General features: G+C 41.9%; 2 protein-coding genes across 4 annotated transcripts; one reads left to right on the top strand and one right to left on the bottom strand.

Moving 5' to 3' along the window:
• Window positions 1-162: 162 nt before the first annotated feature.
• On the top strand, window positions 163-5,318 carry cd40lg (CD40 ligand). Its single transcript, XM_035649065.2, has 4 exons — window positions 163-463; window positions 1,039-1,081; window positions 1,181-1,270; window positions 1,388-5,318. The coding sequence occupies exons 1-4, from the start codon at window positions 263-265 to the stop codon at window positions 1,765-1,767; spliced, it is 714 nt and encodes a 237-aa protein (XP_035504958.1). The 5' UTR covers window positions 163-262; the 3' UTR covers window positions 1,768-5,318.
• arhgef6 (Rac/Cdc42 guanine nucleotide exchange factor (GEF) 6) lies at window positions 3,603-27,009 on the bottom strand. Of its 3 annotated transcripts, none has more exons than XM_035649061.2 (22): window positions 26,715-27,009; window positions 25,363-25,446; window positions 23,350-23,434; window positions 19,931-20,052; window positions 19,431-19,635; window positions 18,999-19,051; window positions 18,804-18,898; window positions 18,473-18,568; window positions 17,467-17,589; window positions 15,360-15,498; window positions 15,081-15,140; window positions 13,543-13,689; window positions 12,416-12,502; window positions 12,031-12,112; window positions 11,172-11,287; window positions 10,809-10,988; window positions 9,727-9,747; window positions 7,479-7,575; window positions 7,045-7,131; window positions 6,833-6,932; window positions 6,465-6,519; window positions 3,603-6,200 (listed from the first exon to the last, which is right to left on the bottom strand). In XM_035649061.2, exons 1-22 carry the CDS (start codon window positions 26,877-26,879, stop codon window positions 6,078-6,080), a joined length of 2,322 nt encoding a protein of 773 aa, XP_035504954.1. In that variant the 5' UTR covers window positions 26,880-27,009; the 3' UTR covers window positions 3,603-6,077. The 3 variants fall into 3 exon arrangements, with proteins under 3 accessions (XP_035504954.1, XP_035504956.1, XP_035504955.1); XM_035649063.2 differs by lacking the exon at window positions 26,715-27,009 and adding an exon at window positions 25,699-25,721; XM_035649062.2 differs by lacking the exon at window positions 9,727-9,747.
• Between the last annotated feature and the right edge of the window lie 442 nt (window positions 27,010-27,451).

The following is a 27,451-nucleotide window of genomic DNA, read 5'->3' as shown; positions in this document are numbered from 1 at the left end:
TACTGAGTAAAACAAGGTCTTGTGATATTGTGCGGAATCTGACAAAGGAAGGGGAAATGAAAAATGCTAAATGCTAATTTACCTGCATGCACATGTGTGCTCACCCAAAGGTCACACCTCCTGTAGACTTGCACGACGAGGACTTCAGAGCTTCCAGGAAGTAGCGAGAGCATAACTCAGTCGACTGAGAGAGCAGAAGTTCAGAAGTGCATGGGATGTCACGGACACCAGGCCGCTCCAGATTCCACCACTACTCTCGACCATGATCAACACTTACCAGACCAGCGTGGCTCCGCCGCCGGTGCCTCCGCGCCTCAACAGGTCCCAAACGGTCCTCATCCCGGCTCCACTTCCATCACGGGGCCACAACAGGCCTCTCATCCGATTTTTGGTTGCCGTAGTGGTGCTGCATTTAATGCTGTCTGTCGGAGGCTTCATCTATCTGTACGACGCTGACCAAAAGGTAAAAAAAGAAAGATCTCTTCTACATTTGAACTAAGTACAATTTGTATGTTTTAGTTGGTGGCCCTTCTGCATTTATATTTAAAGTAGTGATCTTCCAAGTCATTCCAGGGTTACGTACTTGACTTTGTACCTGTTATATGAAGGTGATGGCTGAAAGGGTAAAAAAAAAACCATATTGTTATTTCAAAAAAGACTTCAATTACTATTCAACTTGAAAACTAAGTTATAATTTTAAACAAATATAGAAAACAAACAAACAATACTATGAAACAAATCTTTCAGTATTTGCAAATTAACTATGTTCGTAAATAACTACAGCACTGCACACGGGGTTGTTCACACAAGGATACAAAAATAGATCTGATGTAATTCACACATTTTAAGCACAGGAAATGCTCTAGAACAAGCAGGCGAGGGGCGACATTAACAGTGTCTTCTTACAAGAAAAGCATTTTTGTGAACAAGGAGATATTAAATGATGTTATATTTTGTTGATATCATACATAATACAGTGATATGTATCATGGTAAAATATTGGCTCAGCATCTATATGTCCTTGATTCATTCCTACAGGAGAAACGTCCCTCAGCCGAAGGAAAAGGCAGAAACCCAAATGGTACATTTCATTTATTTCTCCCTGCAGGTAAAAAAGTTGCATACAACAAATCCAGTCTCAAAAATGTCTCTGACCAGATGTTTGCTCTCTCTTCTCCAGCTGCTTTTCAATCTTCAGAAAAACAAGAAACGTTCCACAGAGCCATGGCGGCCATGGTGGTTGACAAGAGTACAGCAAAGACATCCACATGTAAGAAACTATGAAAATTATACATTTAGAAATTAAATAATAATAATAATAAGTACCAGGAAATCGATTTGGAAGTTAAGTGATTGCATTTTCAAACTTCCCTCCCTGTCTCTCCAGCTGGTTATCTCCAGTGGGACATGAAGCACTCAGTCTTCAGGAACACCAACTATTTCCAAGAAAGTTGGCTGACTGTCCTGCAGTCGGGTGACTACTATGTCTACTCCAGGGTGACCTTCCTCAAAAGTGAGTCAGTGGCCCCGCTGGCCAGCAAAGTCATGCTGAGGAATAGCAAGGCCGAGGACAAGAAGATTTTGATGCAGGCCTACTGCAATATGGGCGGCCGCACCGGGGATGCATCTGTCCCTCGCCTGTGCACGGCCACGCTGGGGGAGGTGGTCACACTGGAGGAAGGAAATCAACTCAGTGTCTGGATAGAAAACCTCTCACTGGTGGACTATGACGAAAAAGCCACAGCCTTTGGGATGTACAAACTGTAGCACTTTTGCATAAGCATGTGCATGGACCTGAGCTGAATGGTGGGAGCTCATTGAGTGGATGGACTTGGATATAAATCTACAGAGAACACTGTTAAATACTGAAAGGACCACATTTCTGAACTATAATTTATGTACTTGTGTCATTTTTGTGTTTCTATGATTGTGTTGTCAATCGTTGTTCTGTATTTATTGGTGTAATTTAGAGGTTGTGTGGCCATGAAAGGATTTTGTTTAATATTTAATATAAAAAAAATGTTTTCTTCTCATCAGTTTTTTTTTTTTTGTGTTTGTTTTGGCATCTGCATGTTTCAGGAATTAATTACACATAAAGGAGAAACAGACATTAGAATAAAAAACCCACACTAAAGCACACAATTTTCTTATTCAATGTGTGCATGTCCAAATACAGAGAATGTTAATTATGTTAAATTATGTTTTTTAAAAGTAAAAAGTGGTGAGAATTACCCAGGGGGTCAGATTAACCCTGTCCTCCATTGGCCACTCTGACATCAAACTTTTATCATATTTACTGGAGAGCACGTTGTGCAATCTGGCTCAGTCTATTCCACAAAAAAGAAACCACACAGCAAAGATGCAGTTTCTCATGATGCTAAGCCACAAGAAACGGTAACACTGAAGATGTAGGTTACAACTTGAGTGAGGGTAACTACCACGATTAATGTCAGCGCTTGTTAAATTGTACGTAAGCATCAGACTGCATGTTGATTTCAGTGCTACAACAACCAGGACCACAACGTTGTTTCTGCAAGTCAGACTTTCCTAATTACAAATCACATGTGTATTTAACTGGTGATTATTGTTTTAAAGCTGCCGACTTTCTTCTTTTGTGATATATTTTTTCCATTTTTAAAGGCAGCCATTGGTGGACATTCATTCCGTGTGGTGTATGAATCAATCTTATTTATCAACCTCAGGAATGTTTGAGTTGTGTATTCCATCACAACGAACAATATTTTCTTGTTATTGTCATGTGCAGGCACAGTTTGATTCCTCACAATGATTACATAACTGACACAAATGATTATAGACTTAAGAATCACTGTGATGTATTACACAGTTGCCATTTGCCAATTGTTTTTTAAAACGGTATAAAATTGAATTTAGACCAATGGCTGCCTAAAAGACTGACACAAATAAATAAATTCAAACATCTGTAAAACTAAAGCATCGTCTGAAATATAGTTCTCAGTATTCTGGATTCGTAAAGTAACTTAATGGGGTAAAAAATCACTTGTTTAAACAGACATGAAAAGTTAAGATTTTCACCTTTTTTTGTTTTGAACACCAACGCTAGCTACATCGAAGCCCACAGGTATGAGTTAGAAGTAACTTTTACCTGCTCGGTTGGTAGGTTTCGAAAGTATTGGGTGAGTAATATAAAAGGTTTCAACACCCCCTACCCATCCAAAGTAAAATGCTGCGCGGTGCAAGTTAGACATTAGGGGGAAAAAAACCTAGCAGATGAGTACAACGGCACGGAAAATGTGAATCTATCTATGGAGGTGTCTGTATAGTTGCAGAGGCGACGCACTCTCACAGGATGTCATCTATTCTAGTCACTCCTTCCATCCTGTACAGGGTTTTCCGCAACCGCATCTGATCGAGCTACAAATTCCTGAAGCGCAAATGAATGCTGCATGGAAAAGGCCAAACTTTGTGGGTTTTTCCATATTGAATCAGGAAACACAGTTTATGGTGTTTGTGTGTGTGTGTGTGTGTGTGTGTGTGTGTGTGTGCGTGTGGTTGAAGCGTTTCTTATGTTTGGACTTTTCCCACTTAGTGAAATATATTTCAAAGATGTGTTACTCCATGTGTTATATTAAACTTTTAATAAAAGGATGACCATACCAAACATAAAGTACAGAGTGTCTGGAAAAAAAAAAGCATTACAATACTTTGCAACAACAATAATTGCATAGAACCTTTCAAACAAAAGAATACACAGTGGTCTGGAGATTTCAAATGGACAAGGTGAAACTGGAGTTCAGCCCCTTTCCCACCAGTAAGTGCTCAATGAGGCTTCTGGGAATTAATGAAAACAATTCAAACTAGAGTCTGAGCAACAACGTTAATCTCAACAGCAAAAAGATATGATGAGACAGAGTCACTCATCTGTTCAGGCAGCAGATGTGTGTGTGTGTGTAGCGCTGGAGAGAATCTGCCCTGCTTACTGTATGTCTGAAAAGGAACCGCGGTTCAACATCGATCCCAGCGCACGTGAGAATTGACCTTGCTTTGAACGCCCTTGAGCAAGTCGGCGACTCCGCCGGAGATGTACCAGAGCTGCCTTGTACCCGACACAGTGCTCGGACCTCCCTGTAAAGAGGTGCATGCAAAAGACAGCAATTCCCAACAGGGATTGTGCAACACGACAACATTATAGCATTTTGTATCATTTTTAATGAAATTTAGGACCTGGTCATTGATCTTTAAACAACCATCCATACCAAGAGATGTGATTAAATAAAGGCCAATGACACATATATAAACAACCTAACTGGCGTGGCCCTTTTTGGTTAATAAATTGGGTTAATTCATTCAGTATCGCAATTCCTCCAAACCTGGTCCACTGTGCCGGGACTATCCCAGAGGTCAATCAGTAAAGCAGTCACTTATTGCATTTCAATTGCGTCCACTGCTGCTCTGCAGCGCCGCGAGAACAGATAACAGGAAATGTACCGTCGTGGGTCCTTGCAGAAGAGGCCGCATCTTAAATAGCACGCAGAGCCCGGTTGGTTTTCCCGACCCGATTTACACCCATTGAGAGCTCGAGCCATTCTCATTTAAATATTACAACAATCCATCTCTGACACTTTCAAAATAAATCACTCATTTAGTCCCAGTCTGGTCTCAAACTCTAAAGTTTATCGACCCCTTTGGGAGGCACTTATTGAACGGTTCAGCTCTACTCTACACCATCAAATAAATCTCTCTCTCTGTTTATTTCCTCAGTCTGTCTCCATTAGCTCTGCAGGAGGCTGCAAAAAAAACCTCTAAATTGTCAGGTGAACCTAATTTTTGAAAAACGCCTGTTTCCCCTTGGCCAAAACAAGGATATTTTTCTGCCTTTACACATCAATTCATAAAAAAAGATCCAAACAGATGTCAAATGCAGCAAAACTAAATATATAAGGCAAACACCACAATTAAATGCCTGGGTGACCAATAAATTAAGAGTATTAAAAAAAAAATCCAAAATAAAGCCAGGCTATATAATTTATGGAGTAAAATGATGATTGAATATATTTTAGTAAGAAGAATACGGGCGATCGTCATTATTTCTTGTATAATAAATGATACATAGTTAAGTCTTTTCTATTTTATTATGCAGCGGCATCCCTGATAGCTTTGAACTATATATCTGAATATCTCGGTAACCAAGTTTCTGATGCAGAATCCGTACTGTAGAAACACTGTACATTCATGCAGTTTTTAAATAAACAGTCAAGGGCTGCAACTGAATTTAAGACAATGGGATAAACCTGGTGGATTTGCTTTAACACCCACATAAATTGGAAACTTGTAATGTGAATGTTTCAAATGTAAAAAACAAAAAAAACAAAAACAAAAGCCTATTACATACACTCATGAAAGCTCAATAAATCCTTTTCCCACCCGGCGGTCCTTTTGTGACGACTAAAATATGACTGACAAAAACATCATGATGAGAGAAGAAGACAATCAGTCCCCTTGGTAACAGAAGTGCATGCAAGAGAACAAAGATTGGACTTTGATGGCTTCGTACTCTATGACCAACCGAAGCAAAAGAAGCTGCAGAGAACTGGTTTTGTCCTTGTCCAAAGATAATGTCCTATACGCTGGTTCACAGTGCCAGTAGCGGAGAGGCAGTATGTTTGAAAACATCCCATTTTACCAGTCTTGGTTTAGCTGAGCTGCTTCGGGAGGAAGCAAACTTGTAGTCTCATCTGGTGAGGCTGGATGAGGAAGACAGATTTCATCACAATGTCCGACTAAGCTCCAGCACGTGAAGCGAAGAATCTCTAATTGTCATGGTGGGGAGGGAGTCCCATCTCTGCTGTGTGTGATTGAAATATGGAGACGCAACACAGACAGACAGACAGACAGACAGACAGACACACACACAAACTCACACACTCTCTCTCACACACACACACACACACACACACACACACACACACACACACACACACACACACACACACACACACACACACACACACACACACACACACACACACACACACACACACACACACACACACACACACACAAAAGCACATGAGGAGGAGTATGATCGTGGGATGAGCTCAGTGGCCGCCGTCATCCCAAGCACAATCATTCTTCTGCTTGGCCAGTTTTCGGACCACTCTCTCCAGCTCTTTGCGAGACTTCTGCTCCTCCTCCAGAAACTGCTTCATCCACTTATTCTCCTGTAAAACATTCAGACAGTATATATAAACATTTACTACATGGTTTCTGAGGGCATTTTCACACCGAACCAAGGTTCATCTCCTTGTCACATTATTTATATTTGGGTTCCATGATTAGTTTTGGATGTCCTCCCCCAGGACCCTTTGATAGATTCGACCACGTCTGTAGCCCACCAAACATTTAAACCAGTACAATGGCACCCTGACCCGAAGTTAGTGAAATGTATGAGCACGTTCAATATATTGGTCAAACAAATCTCACACCTTTTTCAGTTCATGAACCTCGTCCTTTAGCGCGTACACAGCATCAACCAGGCTCCTGAAATAAAAAAAAGGGAAAATACAGTAAGGTTTCTTAAGACAATATCAATTTCCAATTTTAGCAGCTCATTAAACAAAGCAGATAGTAAAATCTTTATTGTATATAAAGTGGTTGTAATGGCTTTCCAAGCCAAGGTCATTCTGAGTGAAGATCCAGGCCTCAACAGCCGAAACAGGATCAATATCATATTTGTGGTCTAATTACAGAGAAAATAAGGATCCAAATTCAAAACAATGACAAAACATTTGTTGTCACTCTTGGTACAACAGGTGAATGAAAGCCCATTTTTTTAATATAATGACATGCATACTTTTCCTCTATTACTGTCTGCCCGTTGCTCTTCATCTCCTCCACAATGATCTTCTCTTCCTCCGGCAGAAGCACCTGAGGGATACACTCTTTCCGCACTGCTGCTTGCACACATACACACACAAGCACACAAATTAATGGGGGAACTTGACTCATGGTTGTTGGAGACATTTGAGAAACAAATTTGTCCATGTCTTTCTTTTTTAAACACACCTGTGCTGGCCTGGTGCAGGCTGGCTCCTGTGCAGTACGCCTCGATCACCCTCAGTATCTGAGCGTCCTCCTCCAGAGCGGCCGTGCCTGACAAAAAACAGATTATCAATATCATAAATACACACTAAGGAGCTTCAGTCAATGTGCTGAGGTTTTATGGGGTTTTTTTAAAGGGCAGGTGCCAGAGACAATCATCAAGAACAACAATACACAAAGAAAAAATCCACACACTGCATTAGTGCAGTTAAAATATAATTACATTAGAGGGGGTCTTGTAATATGCACAGTCCTCTATGTTATTTTTGTAAAGATAAGAATGTGCAGCACAACACTTGAATGGGACTTTGTTACAATTATCAAGCTAATGCAAGCGATAGCTTAGGGAATTCATCATGTTTCCCGTACAGCATCATAATAGTGAGTTAATCTCCTACTTTTCCTTATTTGAACCTCGTCATCGGAGGGCTTCCGCTCTTTCTTCCTGTTGCCTGGCAGAAACTTCTTCATGGGCCGCGGGCTCTTACTGGAGTCCTGGAGTGCAACATTGAATTTAGTCCACCTCTCCACACACACACACACACACACACACACACACACACACACACACACACACACACACACACACACACACACACACACACACACACACACACACACACACACACACACACACACACACACACACACACACACACACACACACACACACACACACACACACACACACACACACACACACACACACAGCTACACACCTGTAAAGCCAAGACTCCGAACCAAACAGAATGCAAGCTCACAGGGACACACATCCCTTATAAACAAACAACATCGAAGAACAAAATACCATCAACATACAAGGCAGCAAGCATGTGATGACGACTGTGATCTGTACTAATACGAATCCTGCCAAAAAGGCTTCCTTTTTTTTTTAAACTAATAGAAAACCAAAGATTCCTCATTTTTCTCAAGGTACTTATCGTATCGAGTAACATTTTACCCTCCACTGCCTTCAGTCAGGGCAGAAGAAAACCTACATCAACATATTCAAGCTTTACCTGTGAGATACAGTTATTTACGAAGCCAGGATGTTATCAAACCACAGCAATGTGGTTTTATGAATGAGACATTTTCGTTTTTTTTCCTCCTGCTGGGTTGATTTTATTTTCTGACAACAGTCACATGACTGTTTCCTGATGAGATGAGGTGTGAAGTGAATAATCAACTTCACCTATTGAAGAATAACTGCTCGTGCTAACACCAAAGCGAATGCGTGGTGCTGCTCACTTGTGACTTAACTTGTGCAAGACATATCCTCATCATGTCATTTCTACCGGAAGAAGAGAGGCTTAGGGCAAACGTGTAATGGGAAAACGGGTAGTAAACCCATTCATGACACTCAACCACAGACTCACTCATCATAATCTGGAGGAACGACTGACTGTGTCTTCAAAGCCTTCGAAGAGGTTTAGGGATTCTGTTTGTTCAGAGGTTCGCTCTTTATCGGTTTGGTTTTCTGAGAAGTCAATGTGTGCCATAGTGGGAGGGGCAGTGGTGGTGTGCCACAGGCAAGTCAGTGTCACGCAGCCATTTTGGTGCAAGAATTGGTTGCATTTCACACCATCCACCTGCAAGGAATACATGAGTTGAGGACATTCTACACATGTTCAGTGATATTTACATCAATCTAAAGCTGAACTAGTGACGTTATGGCCTGTAGAACTCAATAATATAATCATTTTCCAATAATGTCATAAGAATCTCCACTTAACTCAAAAATGTATTGAAATCGGATGATGTAATAACTTAATTTAATCAAATGTTTTAACCAATAATTCTAATAATCTCCATACCAATAATGTAATAAACCTCCCATTAATGTAATTAATGGGAGGTTTATTACATTATCGGGTTAACCTTATATTTGCAGAATCATAAAACCCAAATCTATTCACGGATTTCTTGGGTTTTTCTATAAATTGCAGCGCTGTGCAATATTCATAAATTAAAAACAGAGTACCTTTGTATTATGACACAAAATTAAATCTTTGCTTATTTGAACATGCTACTACAAAGTTGGCACAGTTATTACAATATTGGGAAATTATTGAGTGAGTTGGGAGTTATGTGGAGATTTTTATTACATTATTGGTAGGAATAACATTATTGGGTTCTAAATAGCAGCTTATGAGCACTTCTCACAAAAGGGTTTGGATTTTTGTTTAAAGCCACCGGGAAAATTATTATTACAATGTCTGATAAAACTGTAATCCATTACGAATGGGGAAAAAAATGCTTTCAAGAAACAGGAAACCAACGTAAAATACGACATCATCTGACCTTTGACTGCATTTTAGGGTTGCTGATTATTCAAATGTGATGCATCTGCATATACGTTGAGGGTTGAATGACATTTGACTTGACTGCACTTTGCACTCAAAAATAGCACCCCATGTAGATTTTACTATATTTTTTTTGGGGGGGGGGGGTAGCTCTTTGACTCACTACAAGGAGTGAGAGAGAGAAAGAGAGAGAGAGAATGCAGACATGCAGAGCCACAGAAAACAGGAAACCAACAGATGAGAGTGAGGGAGGAGTGAAGCAAACAGAGCAATGGCATACCGGCTCAACACTGGGGCAAACACACACACACACAGATAGAAACAGAATGTGATCTAACCTTACCTTCATGATATAAGACATCCTCTACAGAAGGCAAGACAGAGAAAGAGAGAAAAGAGGGAAATGTGCATGAAAAATATGATGAGAGAAAGATGTGATAGGGAGTCGATGGTGGACATTTTGACACCCCCTTTGCAGTTCACCTATTTATGGTCAAGGGTGATTATTATGAGGGTTTTTTTTAAAGCATAAAAAGGTAAATTAAATAAATAAATAAAGTGAACATTTTGGAAGTAAGGCAGCAAGAATGTTACGCATTCAGACGACTATGCATGCAATCTCTGCTGGGCAGAGAAAAAGGACCCAGCTGGCTGCAAGCTTTTATTCTCACAGTGGAGGAGGAAGAAAAAAGGTGCATTTAGTGTCAAAACGTACAGAGACTGTACATACACAGTATATTAAACAGATCGCTGCACTGTGGGAGTACATCCCGACCGAGAGTTTTTAATGTGCTGATTGATTGTGAAAGCTCCTACCTCCCACGTCAACCTCAGGGTGACCGACAAAACACAAGTAGCTCATAACCAGTGGTTCACCCAGTGCTCTCCAGTGCCAGTCAGACCTGGGGATCGTTCTACTGTTACTGGAATTAACTTCCTCGGAACAAAAGCATGGCCTGCTGTGTTTTTATACACACACGCCAATAGTTTCAAATCTATTCTATCTAATGTATTCATTAAAATAAATATAAACATGTCAACTTTTAAGGAATTGGTTAATAAAGCTTTTGTTGTTTTGATTAAAAGTACATCACAGTTCCCGTCACACATATTGGACTAAATCTATTTTTATCGTATTCATGTTTTTTACCATTTACTGCTGAATAAATGTCATCAGAAGTCCCATTAATGGATTAAAGTAAATCGGATGAATTAGAGTGCATGTGTCAATTTTACATGTGATACTTGTTTGTTAGGTGAAGATCTTTGTATTAAACAAGACGATTGGAAATCTGAATCAAGTAGAGGTAGAAAAAAGGACATAGGGCGACTTGTGGTTTGTGAGTGAATTTACCGCTTGACTGTTTACCGGAGAGGCATATCAACCTTGTGCAGGTCTGATTGTGCAGCTCTACAGCCTCCTACCTCTTTGTAGCCCAGTGCGGCGGAGGGTTTGAGGGGAGGCGCGGGGCGAAGGCAGCTGAGAGACCAGGGTTTGCTGATCTTTGGCGGTTCCAGGGGGCCACGGCTGATGGCGCTGAGGCTGCCCAGGTGGGACAGGTGAGTGGGGGTGCCGACCATGCTCAGTGGCTTTCCTTCTACAGTCTACATGGGACAGTCAAAGGAAAGAGAGAAGCGAGTGTGTCACAATCACATCTGCTGCCTGTGCAGTGGAAGATGAGAGTAACGTTCATCAGCTCTGTGTTCAGTGGTATTTGCACACTTAAGCCCTGTTTGAACTTCATATTCTACGTTTGTGTGTGTGAGTGTGTCAGTGTGTGTCCTAACCTTTAAAATGGTGCCTGCAGGGCTTCCTCCTTTGGTAAAGGGCTGAAGGTGCTCAAGCCACTCCTGCAACTCTTGGGAACTACTGCAGAGCACCGTAATACGCTCAATCATGCTTCCTGTAACACACACACACACACACACACACACACACACACACACACACACACACACACACACACACACACACACACACACACACACACACACACACACACACACACACACACACACACACACACACACACACACACACACACACACACACACACACACACACACACACACTTCAGTGAAAGTAACATAAGGCTGACAAATCCTCACATACAGAAACCACAATATGCAGATGATGTCATTTACAGATGTGAGGATCATGTCTTGGTCTAGTTTATAACATGTCCCCTATTTGGTACATTATGCAGTGTGAACTGATGAAATACACACATTTGTGAGATTATGTTATGGTGCAGACTTTCATTTCTCACTGCAAATGTCAAGGGTCGGATCATTTAAGGTTTCACATCTCGTGGTCTATCGGATTTAAATGCTTAATCTATTTCATATGTGCTTTTTCTTTCAAGTCTTCTTTTTTAATTGGTGCACATGGATATTTCACAGAGAGGAAGGCAGTATTGGCAGCTACATGAAATTTTAACTTTCAGACCGCCGTCATATTAACTAGTTTGCTGGGATTGAAGCAACAACTGTCAGAACAAGTTTTTATAGACACAGTCCCGCAGCTGTTCAAGATCAGCTCCTGCTTTACTCAAGACTCAACTCTTTGGTTTTAGTTGAGGATACAGGAGTAATACAGCTCAAAGGAGACGAGTCACGTTTTTTCTCCAGAGCTTGGGATGCAAACCTGTGATGTCAAAGGCATAGTGGGCACTGTCTGCGTCCTCGGCTTGTCTCGTCACCGTGGTGCCCGTGAGTGGCAGCCTTCCCTGAATGGGACAAACAATAGCGAAGGAAATAACACATCAGGCCATAGGCAGAGGATGTGTGGCCATGACATGTTATCACACAAAATTAATGAAATGAGTTGGAATATGCCCATAAAAACGAAAACTAATATTGTCATTGCAGATATTTTTGGATTTGTTTTTAATTTTAAAAGGTGTATTTTTCAATTCTGTGAATACAGCAAGTAAAATTCCCTTCAGCACCATTCATCACAGAGGAAGTAGTTTCTTTTGGGTTTTACCATCTTACTGAGGACTACGTGAGGGACATTCTCTGCAGCTCACCTGATAAATAAAGCCACTCATCCGGGGACTTGCTGAAAGCATTACCAACATGTTAGGGAAGAGCATTAAATAGCGCTCCTCTTTTTCCTGTAAAAGAGAAACAAAAAAAGATTTGTTTGCAATGTGACATCTTATTTCATGCAACAGTATTATAACAGTTGGTGAGCTGGTTAAAAACAAAACGTTTTCCTCAATATTTATATTTCCGTGTGGCTGCGGCTGAACCTGTTGGTCATGCTGCACATCAAAAACAAAAACATGTGTGCCAGTTTATTTTGCACATGCAAAGCCATCATTATAGCTGACACTTGGGGTAGCAAACTCGCTACCGGTTTGTCAAAGCTGACCGTCTTTATTATAAATGGAAAAAAATAAAATGAGCTGACAAGAAGAAGATGAGTAGTGAAACAAACATGGTGACTGGTAGGGTGGGTGGAAAAGTGGTTGGCAGTGATCAAAAGGCGGTGAACCGTCAGGTATATGTTAGGCTTACTTCCAACCATCAAAACAAAGTCGCTGTAGGTCAGTGTATGACCTACATAGGTTTCTGTTTTGACACTTTGCTTGGAGCATGTATTTTAGCACACACAGTTCGAGGACGGTGGGAACCAATAAGACACTGAATAATGTTCCCCGTTTGTGTCAGATGATGAAACACTGCTGGGTTAAAGGAAGTGTGAGACCTGTCACACTTCCTTTGTCTTTTAACCTGCACTTTAGTGTTTGCCAATCTAACACCAAAAAAATCATGATTCCAATATAAAACATGCTGGCTGTGCAGAGATTATCAGATGAATGGCTTAGTCACTTACAGTATCTCAATTTGGAATCAGGGGGCTTAACTGAGATATGGATTTGATCATTAATGTTACAAGGAATGACACCCGCTACCGAAGAAGATGAGAGAAGAAGCACACAGACGTCCGTCTAACAGTCCTGTCTGTGCATATTGAGGCAGATTTTGTGCTTAGAAATGCAATAAATCCTGTGACACAGGATGCAACTCTATTTTCTTTGACTGAATTGAACCCATGGGACTCTGTATACCCTTCCTAAAGACAGCCGAATCCTGACAATTAGATTGATGTCAGTTCTGGCCGACCTGGACTGCTTCAAACCCGTCTCACCTCACTGGACCCATTCCTCAAATGGACCTGGGACATGTAGGCTACGTGACCCAGGCTCTTCATGGCGTCTCCCTCCCAGCCCCGCACTGGTTCTGATAGGATCTGCAGCTCCAGGTTCTTGCGCTTCCGTAGATCCTGGCACTGCGTCTAAACACATACACAAATGTACATTAGTCTATAAAGATGACAAAGTAATTTAAGAATTAAAATGTTCGGGGCGGCTTTGGAAAAAAGATCTGCTATTCATACCCGTTTCCAGATTTCTGGATTTGAATAGTTCCAGTCAAAAGCCCATAATGTAAAAAATAAAAAATAAAAAATACTCTGTTTGGTTTCTGGCCTTTTAGAAATACTGAATAATGAGCTGCGGATATGGCTTTAGAAAATGTAACCATTTACCTTTTGATATTTAACGTGTTGGGGTTTTGTTTTTTTACTTCTTTGTCAGAGGTATAAGGAATAACCTGTAACATATGGTGGTATGCTTTCAGGTGCTAGACAGGGGTTCTCCCTCTTCTCGCAGAAATAAATGACAATGCAACATATACCATTTTCAACTGCACACTATTCTCTGTACTGTCTGCAGAGAGGTAAGGAGCATTTCTTGGTGCCTGCCTGGCCACCTAACCACACGCACACGCACGCACCCTTCAGTGAAAGTTACATAAGGCTGACACAGACACTTTTTTTCCCCACTTTCCTGTGCAGCCCAGTTGAAGAAACATGTGTGAGTCAACTCATCTCGCCTTAAAAAGAACACTTTACCAGGGAAATTGCATGTCAGAATGAAGGTTCACTCAAGTACAATGCGGTTGCCCCTTTCTAATCCAACTCCTCTAAAATGGCTTTTCCGTTCACACCCACTGTAGGAACAAGATTATCGCCCATCATGCAGAAAAGAGAAAAAGCTCAAGACACTCTGATTAAACAGTGGGTAAACTATGATAAAACAAAGCATACAAGAGAATATGATAAATCTAAGATGCAGATTTATTTCAGAGACATAACTTTTGAAACAAATCAGTGTCTTCAACTCCAACCAGCCCCCACCTATAGGCTGTTACACCAAAATCTTGCATTCCTATTTATATATTTTCTCTCAAAATGTCATGTTTTATGATACAACTCAAAATGTCACGTTTTGCCCTATCCCTATGATGACGAATCCTTCAAAAAAAATTACTAGATCTAGATCTGGACCCTTCCCCAAAATGTAATCACCTGTAGCCATGGTTGAGACCTATCTTTGACAAAGTGTTCATGCAAATCCATCCCCAACTCTTTGAGTAATCCTACTAACAAACATATAGACGGACTTAACCTCCTTGGCGGAGGTAATAAACAAAAACAAGAAATCAAGCAGATGAACCATGCAGTAATTGAAAATTGACATGAGAGGCTTACAGTGCATGTTTAACTGAGGCTTGTCCTGCACTGATAAAAGAGGAAGCCTAATCCCTGGTGGATACGGACACAAATTGCTTGTATAGTGAAAGGCATGTTTGAGCAAGAAGAGCCCTCTGGATTACCAGACTTACCACTAGGCCCCTAAATACTGCTGTTGCCTTTACAATGTCGGTGTAATCTGGGTGGGATTCCTGTGGCAGAAACAAACACTTCAAATCAGGCACAGCAGCGTTAAGACACCAAGGTTCGGTTACTAGAGGTAAATCAAGTCAACAGACTTTGAATGAGCAGTGTGCACTGTAATAACAAATGTACTGATGATAAATGAATACATTTACTGTAAGTGTTACTTTCAATTCTTTATTTATCTAAGAAAAATGTGTTCTAAATTCAGACGTTTCCTCCCGTACCTCCACATGTCTCTCCAGCTCCTGCAGCAGTGTCGGGTACTTGTCGAGCCTCATGAAGGGCTTACTGAGACTGGAGGTCAGGGTAAGGATCCCTGGAGCACTGGCTCCCTGGCTCTCCATGAACTTGTCTAGTTCCTCGCTGAAAAAACACACAAACAAACACACACTTTTTATGCTCAGTTATGGGTAATGACGTTTTTTTTTTTTTTTTAAGATTCTTTCTTTTAGAATACAGAGTGCGGAGCACCTCGACCGTTCAGGAAAAGGTTCACAGACATTTTCAAAGATGCACTTTCCCCTAAATATGTGTGCAAATTCAGATAGTGCACCTACAGTAGGGCTGGGACAATAACAATGGCTTTACCATACAGTCAATTTTGGAATATGCTATATACTGCAAGACAATGTGCAGGTTGAGCGGGAAATGTAACCTAAAAATGAAAAATAACCAGTTCATTTACATTACATTCATTTAGCAGATGCTTTTGTCCAAAGAAACTTACAATAAGTGCATTCAACCATAAAGATATTAAATATAAAAAAATAGCTTCAGTTTATATAGTATACTAATCTACTATGTATGACATACAGCAGAAGACCTTATCGTGCTAAACCGTACATTGATTATACCAGTTGAGAATAGTAAGTAGGATGAAAATAAAATTAGTTGACAGTTTTAAAGCTTTCGTTTGGCTTCATATAATTTCAACTTTTTGGGGAAATTAGAACCAGAAAAAAAAGCTCAGATACAAAACATGTCACTGAACACTGGATTCATCTTTATGACATAGTATTAGCATCATGTTTTTGAGGAAAATTTAATATTTGTGCTCATTTCAGGAGAATCACTAATGATTCATCATTAATGCGGTGTGAGGAGCAGGTCTCATATGTAACCGCACTCTTTCAGGGTATCCATTGCAACTCACACTAACACTGCACCAGGTACAGTGCATCAGGTTCATGTGACTCGCAGACATAATGATGTAAGAGAAGTTTGAGAGGCAGCGCAAATAAAGTTGGCTTTTGAAATTCTGCCACCAAATTCAACATGTTCACTTCCCTGCAAGCTTGCCACTGTTCTTTTGAAAGATCCAGAACTTCAATCATACCGTATACTGTAGCAGCACTACCTGGAACATCGGGTAAATGTGAATGCAACAGAGAAGCACTCCTTCAACTGCAATGCAAATGAGTTTACTGTGAAAACAGCTACTCGCTTGCCTGTGACCACAACTCTATACATCCTGTCAACAGTTGGCTTCTTCCTGTGTGTAATGCAACTTAATTTCTGTGCCTCACAATGAACCTTGCAAGCTGCGTCATTTAAAATGGCACCATGGGCATTCTACTATTTCACAGTGACTCACATAACAGCATGTCCAACTCCCATGAGAACAGAGCATTTCCAATAGTAAATGGATTGAAAGAAACTTTCAGGTCACAGGGACATAGTGTAACTACTCAGACCCGGTTTGGCTTCCTGTTCATTTACAGATGGAAAGCCTGACACCTTGTGGCTAAAGGCTAAACTACGGCTCATCAGCAAGAATAGATGCTGTAGCCCTCGAAATAACAGTAATAATCTATGTCAACATTTCTCAGATACATAAGTAAAACAAGAGCATTCAGAGCTGCAGTGCAGACCTCCCCCATCTTCATGAAAATCCATCCACAAAAGTTTGGGTTTTACTGCTAACAACCAAACAATCAAACAAACAAACCAAACAAATCACATTACCTCCTTAGCGGAGGTAGTAAACCTGTGAAAAGATTGGTTCGAAACTTTTTTGGGCCCATATGGGCCTGAGGAGGTAAAACCATACAGTATATATTTTTCTTCAAATATTTAGTTTTTTCATTTCATGACCCGTTCAGTTCATATTGTGAACCCTTGTGGGGAACAAATTGATAATAATAAAGTTTGAAGGATTTCATTCCTGTTTTGGAAAAACTTTGCTAACTAGTACAAAGTACTTGTACAACATTCATTTGTTAAGTATGTCTAGCACCATGCACCAGGCAAATAGAAGCCATTCTTTAAATATAATACATATAAAATACATAATGTATGGCTGTCTACGCTGTGTTGTGTGCAGGGGCTGACCTGTGGTCAGTGAGGATGCAGACGGCTGACGGGTGGCTGGAGCAGTACGCCAGGTACAGAGTCTTGATCTGACTCATCAGGTTTAAATAGCAGCCGGCCACTCGCTGCTGGCCCTCTGGGACTCTGCAAAGATGGACACATGGTCAGAGAGGTGGAAAGAGTGATGAACGTTAAATAAAAGGATTGGGGAAAAGAAGAGAGATGTTTGGAGGGAAACGTTTGTAATGATGATATACAGAATAATTTCCCAATAATTGAACAGCTGCCATTATTTAGGGTGTTTGTAATATTTAGATTGCCAAAAACATCTTCACTGACTAATAGAACACAAGTCAGGCAGAATACTTTGACACTTGACTGATTTCAGAGCACCACCACAACTGTAATGATATCTCAAAATTTCTTTTAACTGAGTTTGGGACAAATGGGAGACATTTCCAGGCCTCAAATTCATAATTATCATAGATTAAGGACACATTTTAAGGTAATTATAGACTGGATACACTTCACATTCCTATATGCCATTTTCCAAACCACATCATAGCTTCTCAGATGTATGAATATATTTTCCTTCCTCCTCCGTTTGTTTTTCATAAGTTTTTGGGTGTCCTGTGATTTTGATTTGGTTTCATTGTCATTTTAACAGTTTGTATATTTGAAACAATATTTTAGTTTTTGAAAGTCAACATTTGTGCCATAAAGAGATGAATAGGAAGAGAAGTCTGGGAGGAAGGCTAATATAACCAGGTATGATATGATTTGTACAAGAGTTGGCAAAGAGTTGGAATAGTATGTGCGCAGTGTAGTGAAGGATCTGTAGAATAAACGAAAACTAAACTTGTCTTTATCAAAAGGTATTTGATAATGTCTTACAGAAAAGGCACTGTGTACTGTGTACACTGTGGTCAGTTCATTACTCTTCACTGAGATTGTTATGATATAAGTCTCATATTACTGATGGAAACACAAGGGTTTTTCATGACGGTGCCTGTCCATAATGACTTACTTGGTACAGTCCTCCAAAGCCACACACAGTCCCTGCTGGAAGGTCAGGATCTCCTCCAGGTTTCCACACAAGGTGGCGCTGTCCGCACTGCTCAGCCTGAATATAAACATAACGTAGGTTAAATGGAGAAGACAGCAAATGTGCAAAATGAAAAAAAAGTTTAACATGAAATTACAGTGGTCATAATCTATAATTACAGTTTCAGTATCAAGAATATTGATGCTTTTCAGCAAACTTTTCAGATTTTCCTGGTAACCAAGGCTGTAATCTTCCTTCAGTGACATGTTTTGCCCATTAATGGATCTCTCATCTTCCCCGTCATTGTTCTTACTTGTCGTTGGCTTGCAAGGGCCGGAGGTAGCAACTCAGCACTGTTTGCAATTCTTTGACAAACTCTCGCTCATGTTCCAAGATGTCTTGTACCACCTACAAAGAGAAGCAGCAGAATAGGTAACGTTATCAAGTTCCAGGAAAACAACTGAATCTGGTAAAACGGGATAGAATGTCCCACAGAATATTCACTCACCACACTGTAGTAGTTCTTAGTCAGCTGATTTCCTTTAGGAGACACTGGCTTCTCTGTGGAGGAGATAAGTAACCAATCAATGAATTAAGTACCAACGTCATAAAAACCGTTTTCCATTTTTATAACATAAATGATTTGCATGACAGATACAAATCTTTTTTTTTTTTTCTAATAACTCCTCAGCATTTCAGTCTCATACCCTCTCCTGCACACAATTTGGTTTACAGTAAATTATTTCAAGTGTTTGGAAACAAATAATGTCAAAAAACATCAGGCCGTCATATATTTGTCATCACAGTTTTCCTTGAAACACGGAACAATGCAACTACGTCCAAAGTTTCTACTCAAGCACCATCATTACACTTCCAAAATGAGATGTTTGTTGTGTGAAATGTTTGTGATGAAATCCTTTTGAAACTGATGGCAACTCACCGCAGGGTTTGATCTCCCGGACGTAGTTACTGGGGAACCAGCCCGTCTTGCTGTTGAGACTGCCCTCCCACCATCCACCCTCTTCCTGCCGCGTCACCAGGATCATGTCTCCTTTATTGAATGACAGCTCGTCCTCATTGTTCTGCTTGAAGTTGAAGCGAGCCTTCACCATCTGCTGCCCACCTCCAGCGTTCTCAGACATCTCCTGTTGTCAGACGCAAAAGTCAAAAATATCTGCATGCATGTACATGTAGGCTTTGCAGTGCACTGAGATATATTCCCCACATCTTGGACTACATTTGCACATTTTCCTTTTAAACTTGGCCCTTTTTGCGCTTCTCGTGCAAGCGAATTTTCTATGCAGTCGTGTCAGGTAAAACATATTAAATGATCTAACAAGTTCAATGGGGAAATTTGAGAAGGATCAAACTTTTCAGCATGTGAAGTGGGCATAAAAACAGTAAGACAGAAAACGTAGATATGTACAGAAGAGAGCATACCACTGATTTGGATTGTCTACGCAGAGAGCCTTTGGGTTTGGCCGAGGAGAGTGTGTGGGAAGACGTCGACTGACTAGGAGAGTGGGCACCGGACTGCGAACATGACCTCTCAGCAGCACAGTCTATGGACACACACACACACACACACACACACACACACACACACACACACACACACACACACACACACACACACACACACACACACACACACACACACACACACACACACACACACACACACACACACACACACACAGGAAACAAAATATGGAACCTCTGTTATGTCGGTTGCATTGGGTTTTTGTACAAAAAAAACATGCACACGCACATCATCATTTTCAAAGTTGACGCAGGTGCATATACCAGGACAGTGAAGACACGCGGGCTAAATATTTACGTGTCAGAGAGACGCATCTGATTTAACCAAAACTGGCACAGTGCTCCAACAAATGATCAAGCAGCTGTACAAAAGAAAGACCACATGCAATTTATAGATCATAAAAATATGTCTTGGCCATCACTCATACAGTCCGGAAAATATGTTCCATCTAGCTAATTGAAACATATGAACACAATTTACCCCAACCCTGCCTCTCATATGTAAAACGGTCTCGTGGGAGACGTACTGTATGTTATAGACAGCCGAAGCCTCTACTGTGTCATCGCCGAGCCACTGCCGCAGAGGAACCGCGATTTAGCTTCAGTAGCTGCCAGCTGTTCTGCAGCGGGTGCAATCCTCGGGACGCTCTGACAGGGGTAGCAATTTTTCTTTCCATTGCTCACTTGAAAAGTGACACATGGCAGCCCCGCAACCGCACACAGGCCAAAAAACACACCCACTGAGGACACCCTCTAAAATTCCAACCCGATTTCTAGTCATGGTCTTGTGTCTAATTCTGTTGAACATTACAAAAGAATAACAAAGTATTGTGTGTGCACCATTAGCCTCAGCATCATTTAAAGTGCAAACAGACCACCTTCTACTTAAGATAGTCATTATGATGTTAAAACTGATTGCACGGTGTAATGGCGATAGAAAAACGACAGCACCCCACGCTCATATTGGTCTTCTATTAGCCTTGTTTCAACCGTGTTATTCTCTTGGCCACCGGGACGCGTTTTTATGCGGACAAATGACGACTCCATTTAAGGCACAAAGGAACTGCGTCACCCGTCGCGGAACCAAAACAAGGAAGAGAAGAGCGTTCTCCAGGTATCTATCACCAGTGATGGAAATGGCAGACGGTGGAACAGCCAAATTGACAAAAACAACTTAGCCGCTTCAGAGAAAAATAATCCAGTCGACAGAAGAACAGAAGCAGGCAAAGGAGGAGAGTGATAGAAAGAGAGATAAAACAACAGTGAACCTCGGATATAAGCATTCACTCTGCAGAGAGCTCCGGGGCTTGAGAGGCTTCAAAACCAACATGCAGTTTGTCTTTTTTCTACTAAATCAGTTTGTAACACACCCAGTCTAATGGACGTTCAACTCAAGATTATTTGTTCAAATTGAGGTTTTCAATTGACAGACACTTGAGTGCACTTCTACTTAGGGGCAGTAAAATGTGCTCTGGTAACGCTTTCTGTGAAATCTTTTTATTTTTTTTATTTTTTTTATTTTTTTTAAATCGCCATGTCATCTGGAATCTATGTTATGTGTGTTTATGAGGAAACACCCTGGAGATTCCCTACTGTTTTCCATATGCCGAGACGTCAGGGTGCATCACACTGAGGTATAACTGATATGATGAAAACAACACTGAAGGCAGCGGGACAGTCCGCATGCACTGGTGGGACTCATGGATCCCACATCCCACTCCCCACACGATCCACGCATGCAAAGAGAATCCTAACAAGCCCTTGTGATAGCTTAGCTCTGTGGTTAGCGTTGTTATTTCTGTTCAAAGTATTTACTCTGAACTAACACAAATGCTTTGCACAGAGACTCATGGGGCGGCGGGGAAGCCAGGCTTGGAAGAGGATCATGAGTAAAAACAAAGAGGCCTCTTTTGTTTGATTATATCAACTAACTTGTGACTAATCCACTTCAAATCAAGTTCACTTGTGAAGATGGCAGGACAGCTGCTAGGCATGGCCACTGGCCAGCCTATGAACCATTTGCATATCAAGCAGAGCCGAGCACCAGCAGAGGCTTCTGATCCGCATCTCACACTGTGGCTTGCATCCTCCGCCCGAGAGATTGATCATGCATTGACAAAGTGACAGCAAGTGCACTATATCACAAAAGGGACATGCAGCAGGTCATGTCAGGCAGTGTAGAAAAAAAATATCACAGAGGAAGGGTACAACCTGGACAGGTCGCCAGCCCAGCACAGGGCCAACATACAGAGACAAACAAATTCACAACTACGATCAAGTCATAGTCTAAAATTTACCTAACCCCGATCTGCATGTCTTTGTGTTGGAGGAGTACCCAGAGAAAACTCATGCAGACATGGGGAGAACATGCAAACGCCACACAGAAAAATTATTAACAACAATTGTGCCAACATAAAATAAGGTTTTGGGTAAAACTAATGACATAATAAGAAACATAATCAGCAGAATCATCAACCGTGAAGATTATCATCAGCCACCCACAGCCCTAATATTAGGCTCCATCTTCACTGTCAATCAGGCATGATCCAAGGCACATGTCCCGTTAATCGTTTTATATACGTGTTCTCCAATAGCCTGGACCATTATGCATCTATAATAAAGCATGCAGAGGTGGCAGATTAGTCTAAAAACATGCTGACTAAACACTGCTGGTTCTGGGGGCAACAGTGAGCTGTAGGACTGGAGGGAGGCATGTACAACCTCTTCACTGCCCCCAAACAAGGGCCCTCGAGCGAAGAGATATCCCAGAACGACTGTAGGGCTGCTGCACTGCAAATTATTTTATGCTGCGTCTGTACTGAAGAGACGCACTTGAGGAGCGGGCGTGAATGTGCCTGAAATGCATACAGCCACACATAAATTCCGTTCACATTGGCAGTTCTGCATCCTACTGGAGCTTAATCTGGATGTACAAATATAATCAATCGACAAAGAAGGATATTTATTCATGTTGTATCAGCAGCATGGCACCCAGCATGATGCCAACACACACTGACATGCCAGCTGGCCATGGGTAACACACCCAATGAGGATTTAGAGTGGCTACATGGGCAAAGTAAAAAACTAAAAACATTACTTAAGCGTGTTCACTGGAAAATAGGTTTACATCAAGTGATGGAGGCGGGAAGAACATTTAAGGAGCATTTCTTTTTAATAAACCGTTTCTTTAATGCATCAGGATACTTCAGGATATGTAATAACTACTGCTACTACTCTTCAACTCTTTAATGTGCAAGGACAATCTGTTAGCCAGTGTCGGGGATTGGAAGTACAGAGAATGACTCCGAAACTCTTACCTTGTGTGGCAAAGTTGACTGCCAGCAAAGTGGTCAGTACTTTGCCAAAATTCTCCCCGGTGTATAACCACTCAGGTTCAAACCCCTGGAAGGAAAAGGAAAAGAGAAGATGCTTTCAAATGGAAAAAAAAACAAAAAAAAACAGGCCATCTGTTCATGGGACTTGGAGCAAGTCAAAATTAGAACTTTTTCTACTGATTGCACTGATCTGAGCAGTAATGCTTGCAAAGTGCACACAGATGAAGAAAGGAGGGAAGGGGAGAAAGAGAGAGAGAGAGAGACACTTATTCCAGGCTGTGCACAAACAATAGAAAAACACAAACACATATTGAAACACACACAGGGTTTTAAAACAGAGCGTAGAACAAGGCAGAGATAAAATCTGACATGTTGAGCATGACCCATATTTTGTGACTTAGTTGCTTTTAATGAAACACACAGTGCCACTCATTTGCGATTTGTAAACGAGCGCACGCTCTCAATCTCACACTGCTTGCTCGCTCAGCTATCTTCTTTCCTCCGGCGGATGAGGTTTCACATTTTAAATAAAACATCTTAAATATAGAGTTTGAGTAGTACGGACTTGATCCTGAGTGGTGTATGACCTCATGCAGAGTTAAAACGAGTGAGACCATTACATCTTCAGGATTGGGATCAGCCTCAGGTCTAATTGATTACCAATTTTTTTTTTGCTCAGCGTGTTTTTCATCATGTATGGAGAATCCTTTTTGTTTTGCTTTTCGCCTAATGATTTTTTTTTTCCAACTCTGGTATTAAAAGCAGAGCAGACTGGCAAAATCCATTAGCAAATGATGAAACAAAATGAAGGAGTAAATGGGACTTACATCACTGTATTGAGCTTGATCAGAGATAACTGTTGCCAGGACTGAGACCTTGACCGGGGCTAGGGTCATTAGTTTAAAACGAGTCACGTTACGAATACATGTTACTCTGAATGACCGTAGAAGTGTATTAATTCAGAGAAAATAATAAATGCTGTCCATAGCAAAGCAAAAAAAAAAAAAGTCCTTCTGCAGTAATTGGTGCTTCCTCTTTCAGCTTCTCATGGCAGAAGTGAAAGTAGTATGACTGTTCTCTTTGTGCAGTCACAGGACAAGCAGGCACAATTCACCATGGCAAAAAAATATAAAAAAGGGTTTCTAACCATGATCACATCACTGACCAGAGGATGGGCAGGGCTTCTCGCAGCGCCACATACAGTTCATCCCCTGGACGACACATTTCACAGTGGATCTCCAAAAGCCTCTGCTCATGAGCTACTGGTTGGCCACCAAAGATCTAATTATGGGCTACAACGGGGTTTTATGGATGAAAGCAAAGGGGACCTCCCAGACATAACAAGCCAGCTGGGCAGAACTACTGAACCACTTGACTTCGCAGTGAGCCAGACCTGCTGACTCAATTGGCTGTTTAAAGAAACCGACTGATGTGATTCAAGACCAGAAGGGATTATTTTTAAACGCTCAAGGAGAAATTACTGTCCAGTGTGGCGGGTCCCTAAACGGGGCTGGTGCAGAGACGGAGAAAACTCCCAACATCTGCCAATGATTTGAACCCTTTCCAATATTAGGACATCGCCTCTGCAACTACGGGCCTGCAGTGTGCGCCAGGTGGGGGTTTTGTTTAACCTGTAGCACAAACAAAAGCAGGCAAAAATCAAGTCACTGCAGCGGGAAAGTGAAGGGGAAATGTACGAGGGCGGTCGAAAAACCCCAGTGATGACAAATTTGACAAATCAGAAGCAGCGACAGCTTCCCCCAGGAGTGACTGACAGCTGTGAACGTGGCTCACTGCACTGGGGCGTGTGAAGAAAGCATATGCCAGACAGGGTAAGCAGATCACAACCCCAGCAAAGAAGTGCGTTCAGGTGTCCTCTGTGAACTGCAGTGGGCTTACGGGGCTCAGTGAGGAGATCAGGACAGAGACGGATCGGTCAAAACAAGAAGAAAAACATGGAAGGTTTGGACACGAAACACACGGAGGAGAACTTACCTCCACTTTCAAGGACGAGCATCCTCTTAAAAACTCCCTTATGTTGGAAACGCAGTCGGCTTCAGCCCTCGGATCCTGGTTATACTGAACACACACACACACACACACACACGCGAAATAAATATATAAACAAAAATATAGGAGAGAAAGAGACGTCTGTCCAAAGTGCTCATGTAAAAGGCTCCGAGTCGACGCTACTGTCATTTCAGTTACACACACACTCTCTCTCTCTCTCACACACACTCACTCACACACACACACACACACACACACACACACACACACACAGACACACACACACGTCACAGGTGTAATGATCCAAATGTTGTGACCTACAGTTGAGAGAATAACTGTGGATTCTCCCCGCGTCCCCTTCGTGCACACATAACCATTTACAGCACAGACGCGTCAAACGCCATCGATTTAAGCAAAACATCCGCTCACTTTTCCGACTTTTCAAAATAAAATCCCCGTCAACGGCCGCATGTTGTTCAACGGGGCAACATGGAGGACAGGCCCCTGGCTTTTTACATTTTTATTTAGCTGCTTGTGATTGAATGTCGAACTGCTGTTTTTTTAAAGAGTGATGTGTGCGACAGTCGAGGAGAAAGGACAACGACGCCAGATATAAATACGAAACCACACAAGAGAGAAGTTCCTACTTCCGGTTTTATTCTCGCCACTTCCGATCACATTGACGCCGCTTTCTAAAAAAAAAAAAAAAAAAGGGAAAAAAGGAGGAGGTCGCACCGGGAAGAGCCGAGCCTTTCAGGAGGAAGTGACGACCCGTCTTTGCAACTGTTACTTATCATTATCAACTTTTGTCATCTCGACAACGAGGCATGCGTGTTCAACGTCGGCGGCGTTAAACACGTCTAATATATATATATAAAAAAAAAGTTGTGTCATAACCATGAGTGCCGCCCCCCCCCCCCCGCTCCGTCTCTCCATCTTGGGTCAATGTTTCCTGCGCCCTCGCCGCCGAAGTCGTCCTGTTTTCGGTGGGCGCTCACTCATGTCAAGAATGCGGAACATCTCCATAAGCTTCACGGGAAACCACATCTTAAAATCCCGCAGCTTTAGAAAAAAACACAAAACACACACACACACACACACACACCCCGCCGCGTGCAGCTGTACGTCCAATGCAACGGAGCGTCGCACCAGACGAACACTTGAAAACCAGCCGTGGGGGCAGAGCAACAACAACGCCAGGCCTGCAGCGAGGGAGAAGTTCTGCTCGCTATCGCTTCCATCACAGACAACCCCCCTTCCCTCTTCCCCCCTTCCCTCTTCCCCTCGCTCGTTTTCGGCGTGTGTTCGGCTCGAGTTCGCCCCGGTCGACTGCTCACCTTGGGTGTGAAGCCAGGTACGAGCCGCTCCGCCAGCTTGCACAGGACGACCCCATCCTTCAGCGAGGCTTTCAGAAACTCCTCCGGGTCCGCGATGTTCTTTTTCGGCGAGCTGAGCACCCCCAGTGAGATCAACCACGTTACCGTCTGCTCCTCGGGATTCATCGCTCCGCAGAATGAGCATCGCCTACGCACACATCGCTGTGAAACAAACCGAAAAGTGGCGGCCTGTTCCGTATCAACATGCAACTCACATCCGCACTTCTGCCACAAGTGTAAAAAAAAAAAAAAAAAAAAGAGGCGGTGGGGGAAGGACGATGTTGCTACACTCAAACCCGATGATCACCCCTACTGGCAAATAGGCACCTCAACAATAGACAGGAGACTTTTTCTCCCCCACCTCTGCAGAGTACCACGCGCAGACAGAGGTGAATTTGCCCTCAAAGTGCATTACACGTTCAAAAGCAGCAGGGATCAGGAACCACAAGGGGCTATCTGCTATCTGGTGTGCAGCGACCACAGAAAAAAAAAAAAAAAAAACACCATCGACTGTGGGCCTGACGTGTGGTCTGCTGTCATCCATTAGAACATGTGCATTGAAATGCATTCTGATGCAAAGTGGGTCATGCACAAGCTTTCTGGCAGCAACACCAGCTATCTGATTATTGCAATGTCCATCAGATGACAGATGTTAAAGACAGTTAAAAGTTTTTAGTGGTTAATGCTCATCGCCATTG

The sequence above is a fragment of the Scophthalmus maximus genome, chromosome 9 (genome assembly GCF_022379125.1).
Source record: "Scophthalmus maximus strain ysfricsl-2021 chromosome 9, ASM2237912v1, whole genome shotgun sequence".
NCBI lineage: Eukaryota > Metazoa > Chordata > Actinopteri > Pleuronectiformes > Scophthalmidae > Scophthalmus > Scophthalmus maximus.
The sequence above is the reverse complement of the archived record's forward strand: the minus strand, read 5'-3'. Positions and strand labels throughout refer to the sequence as shown.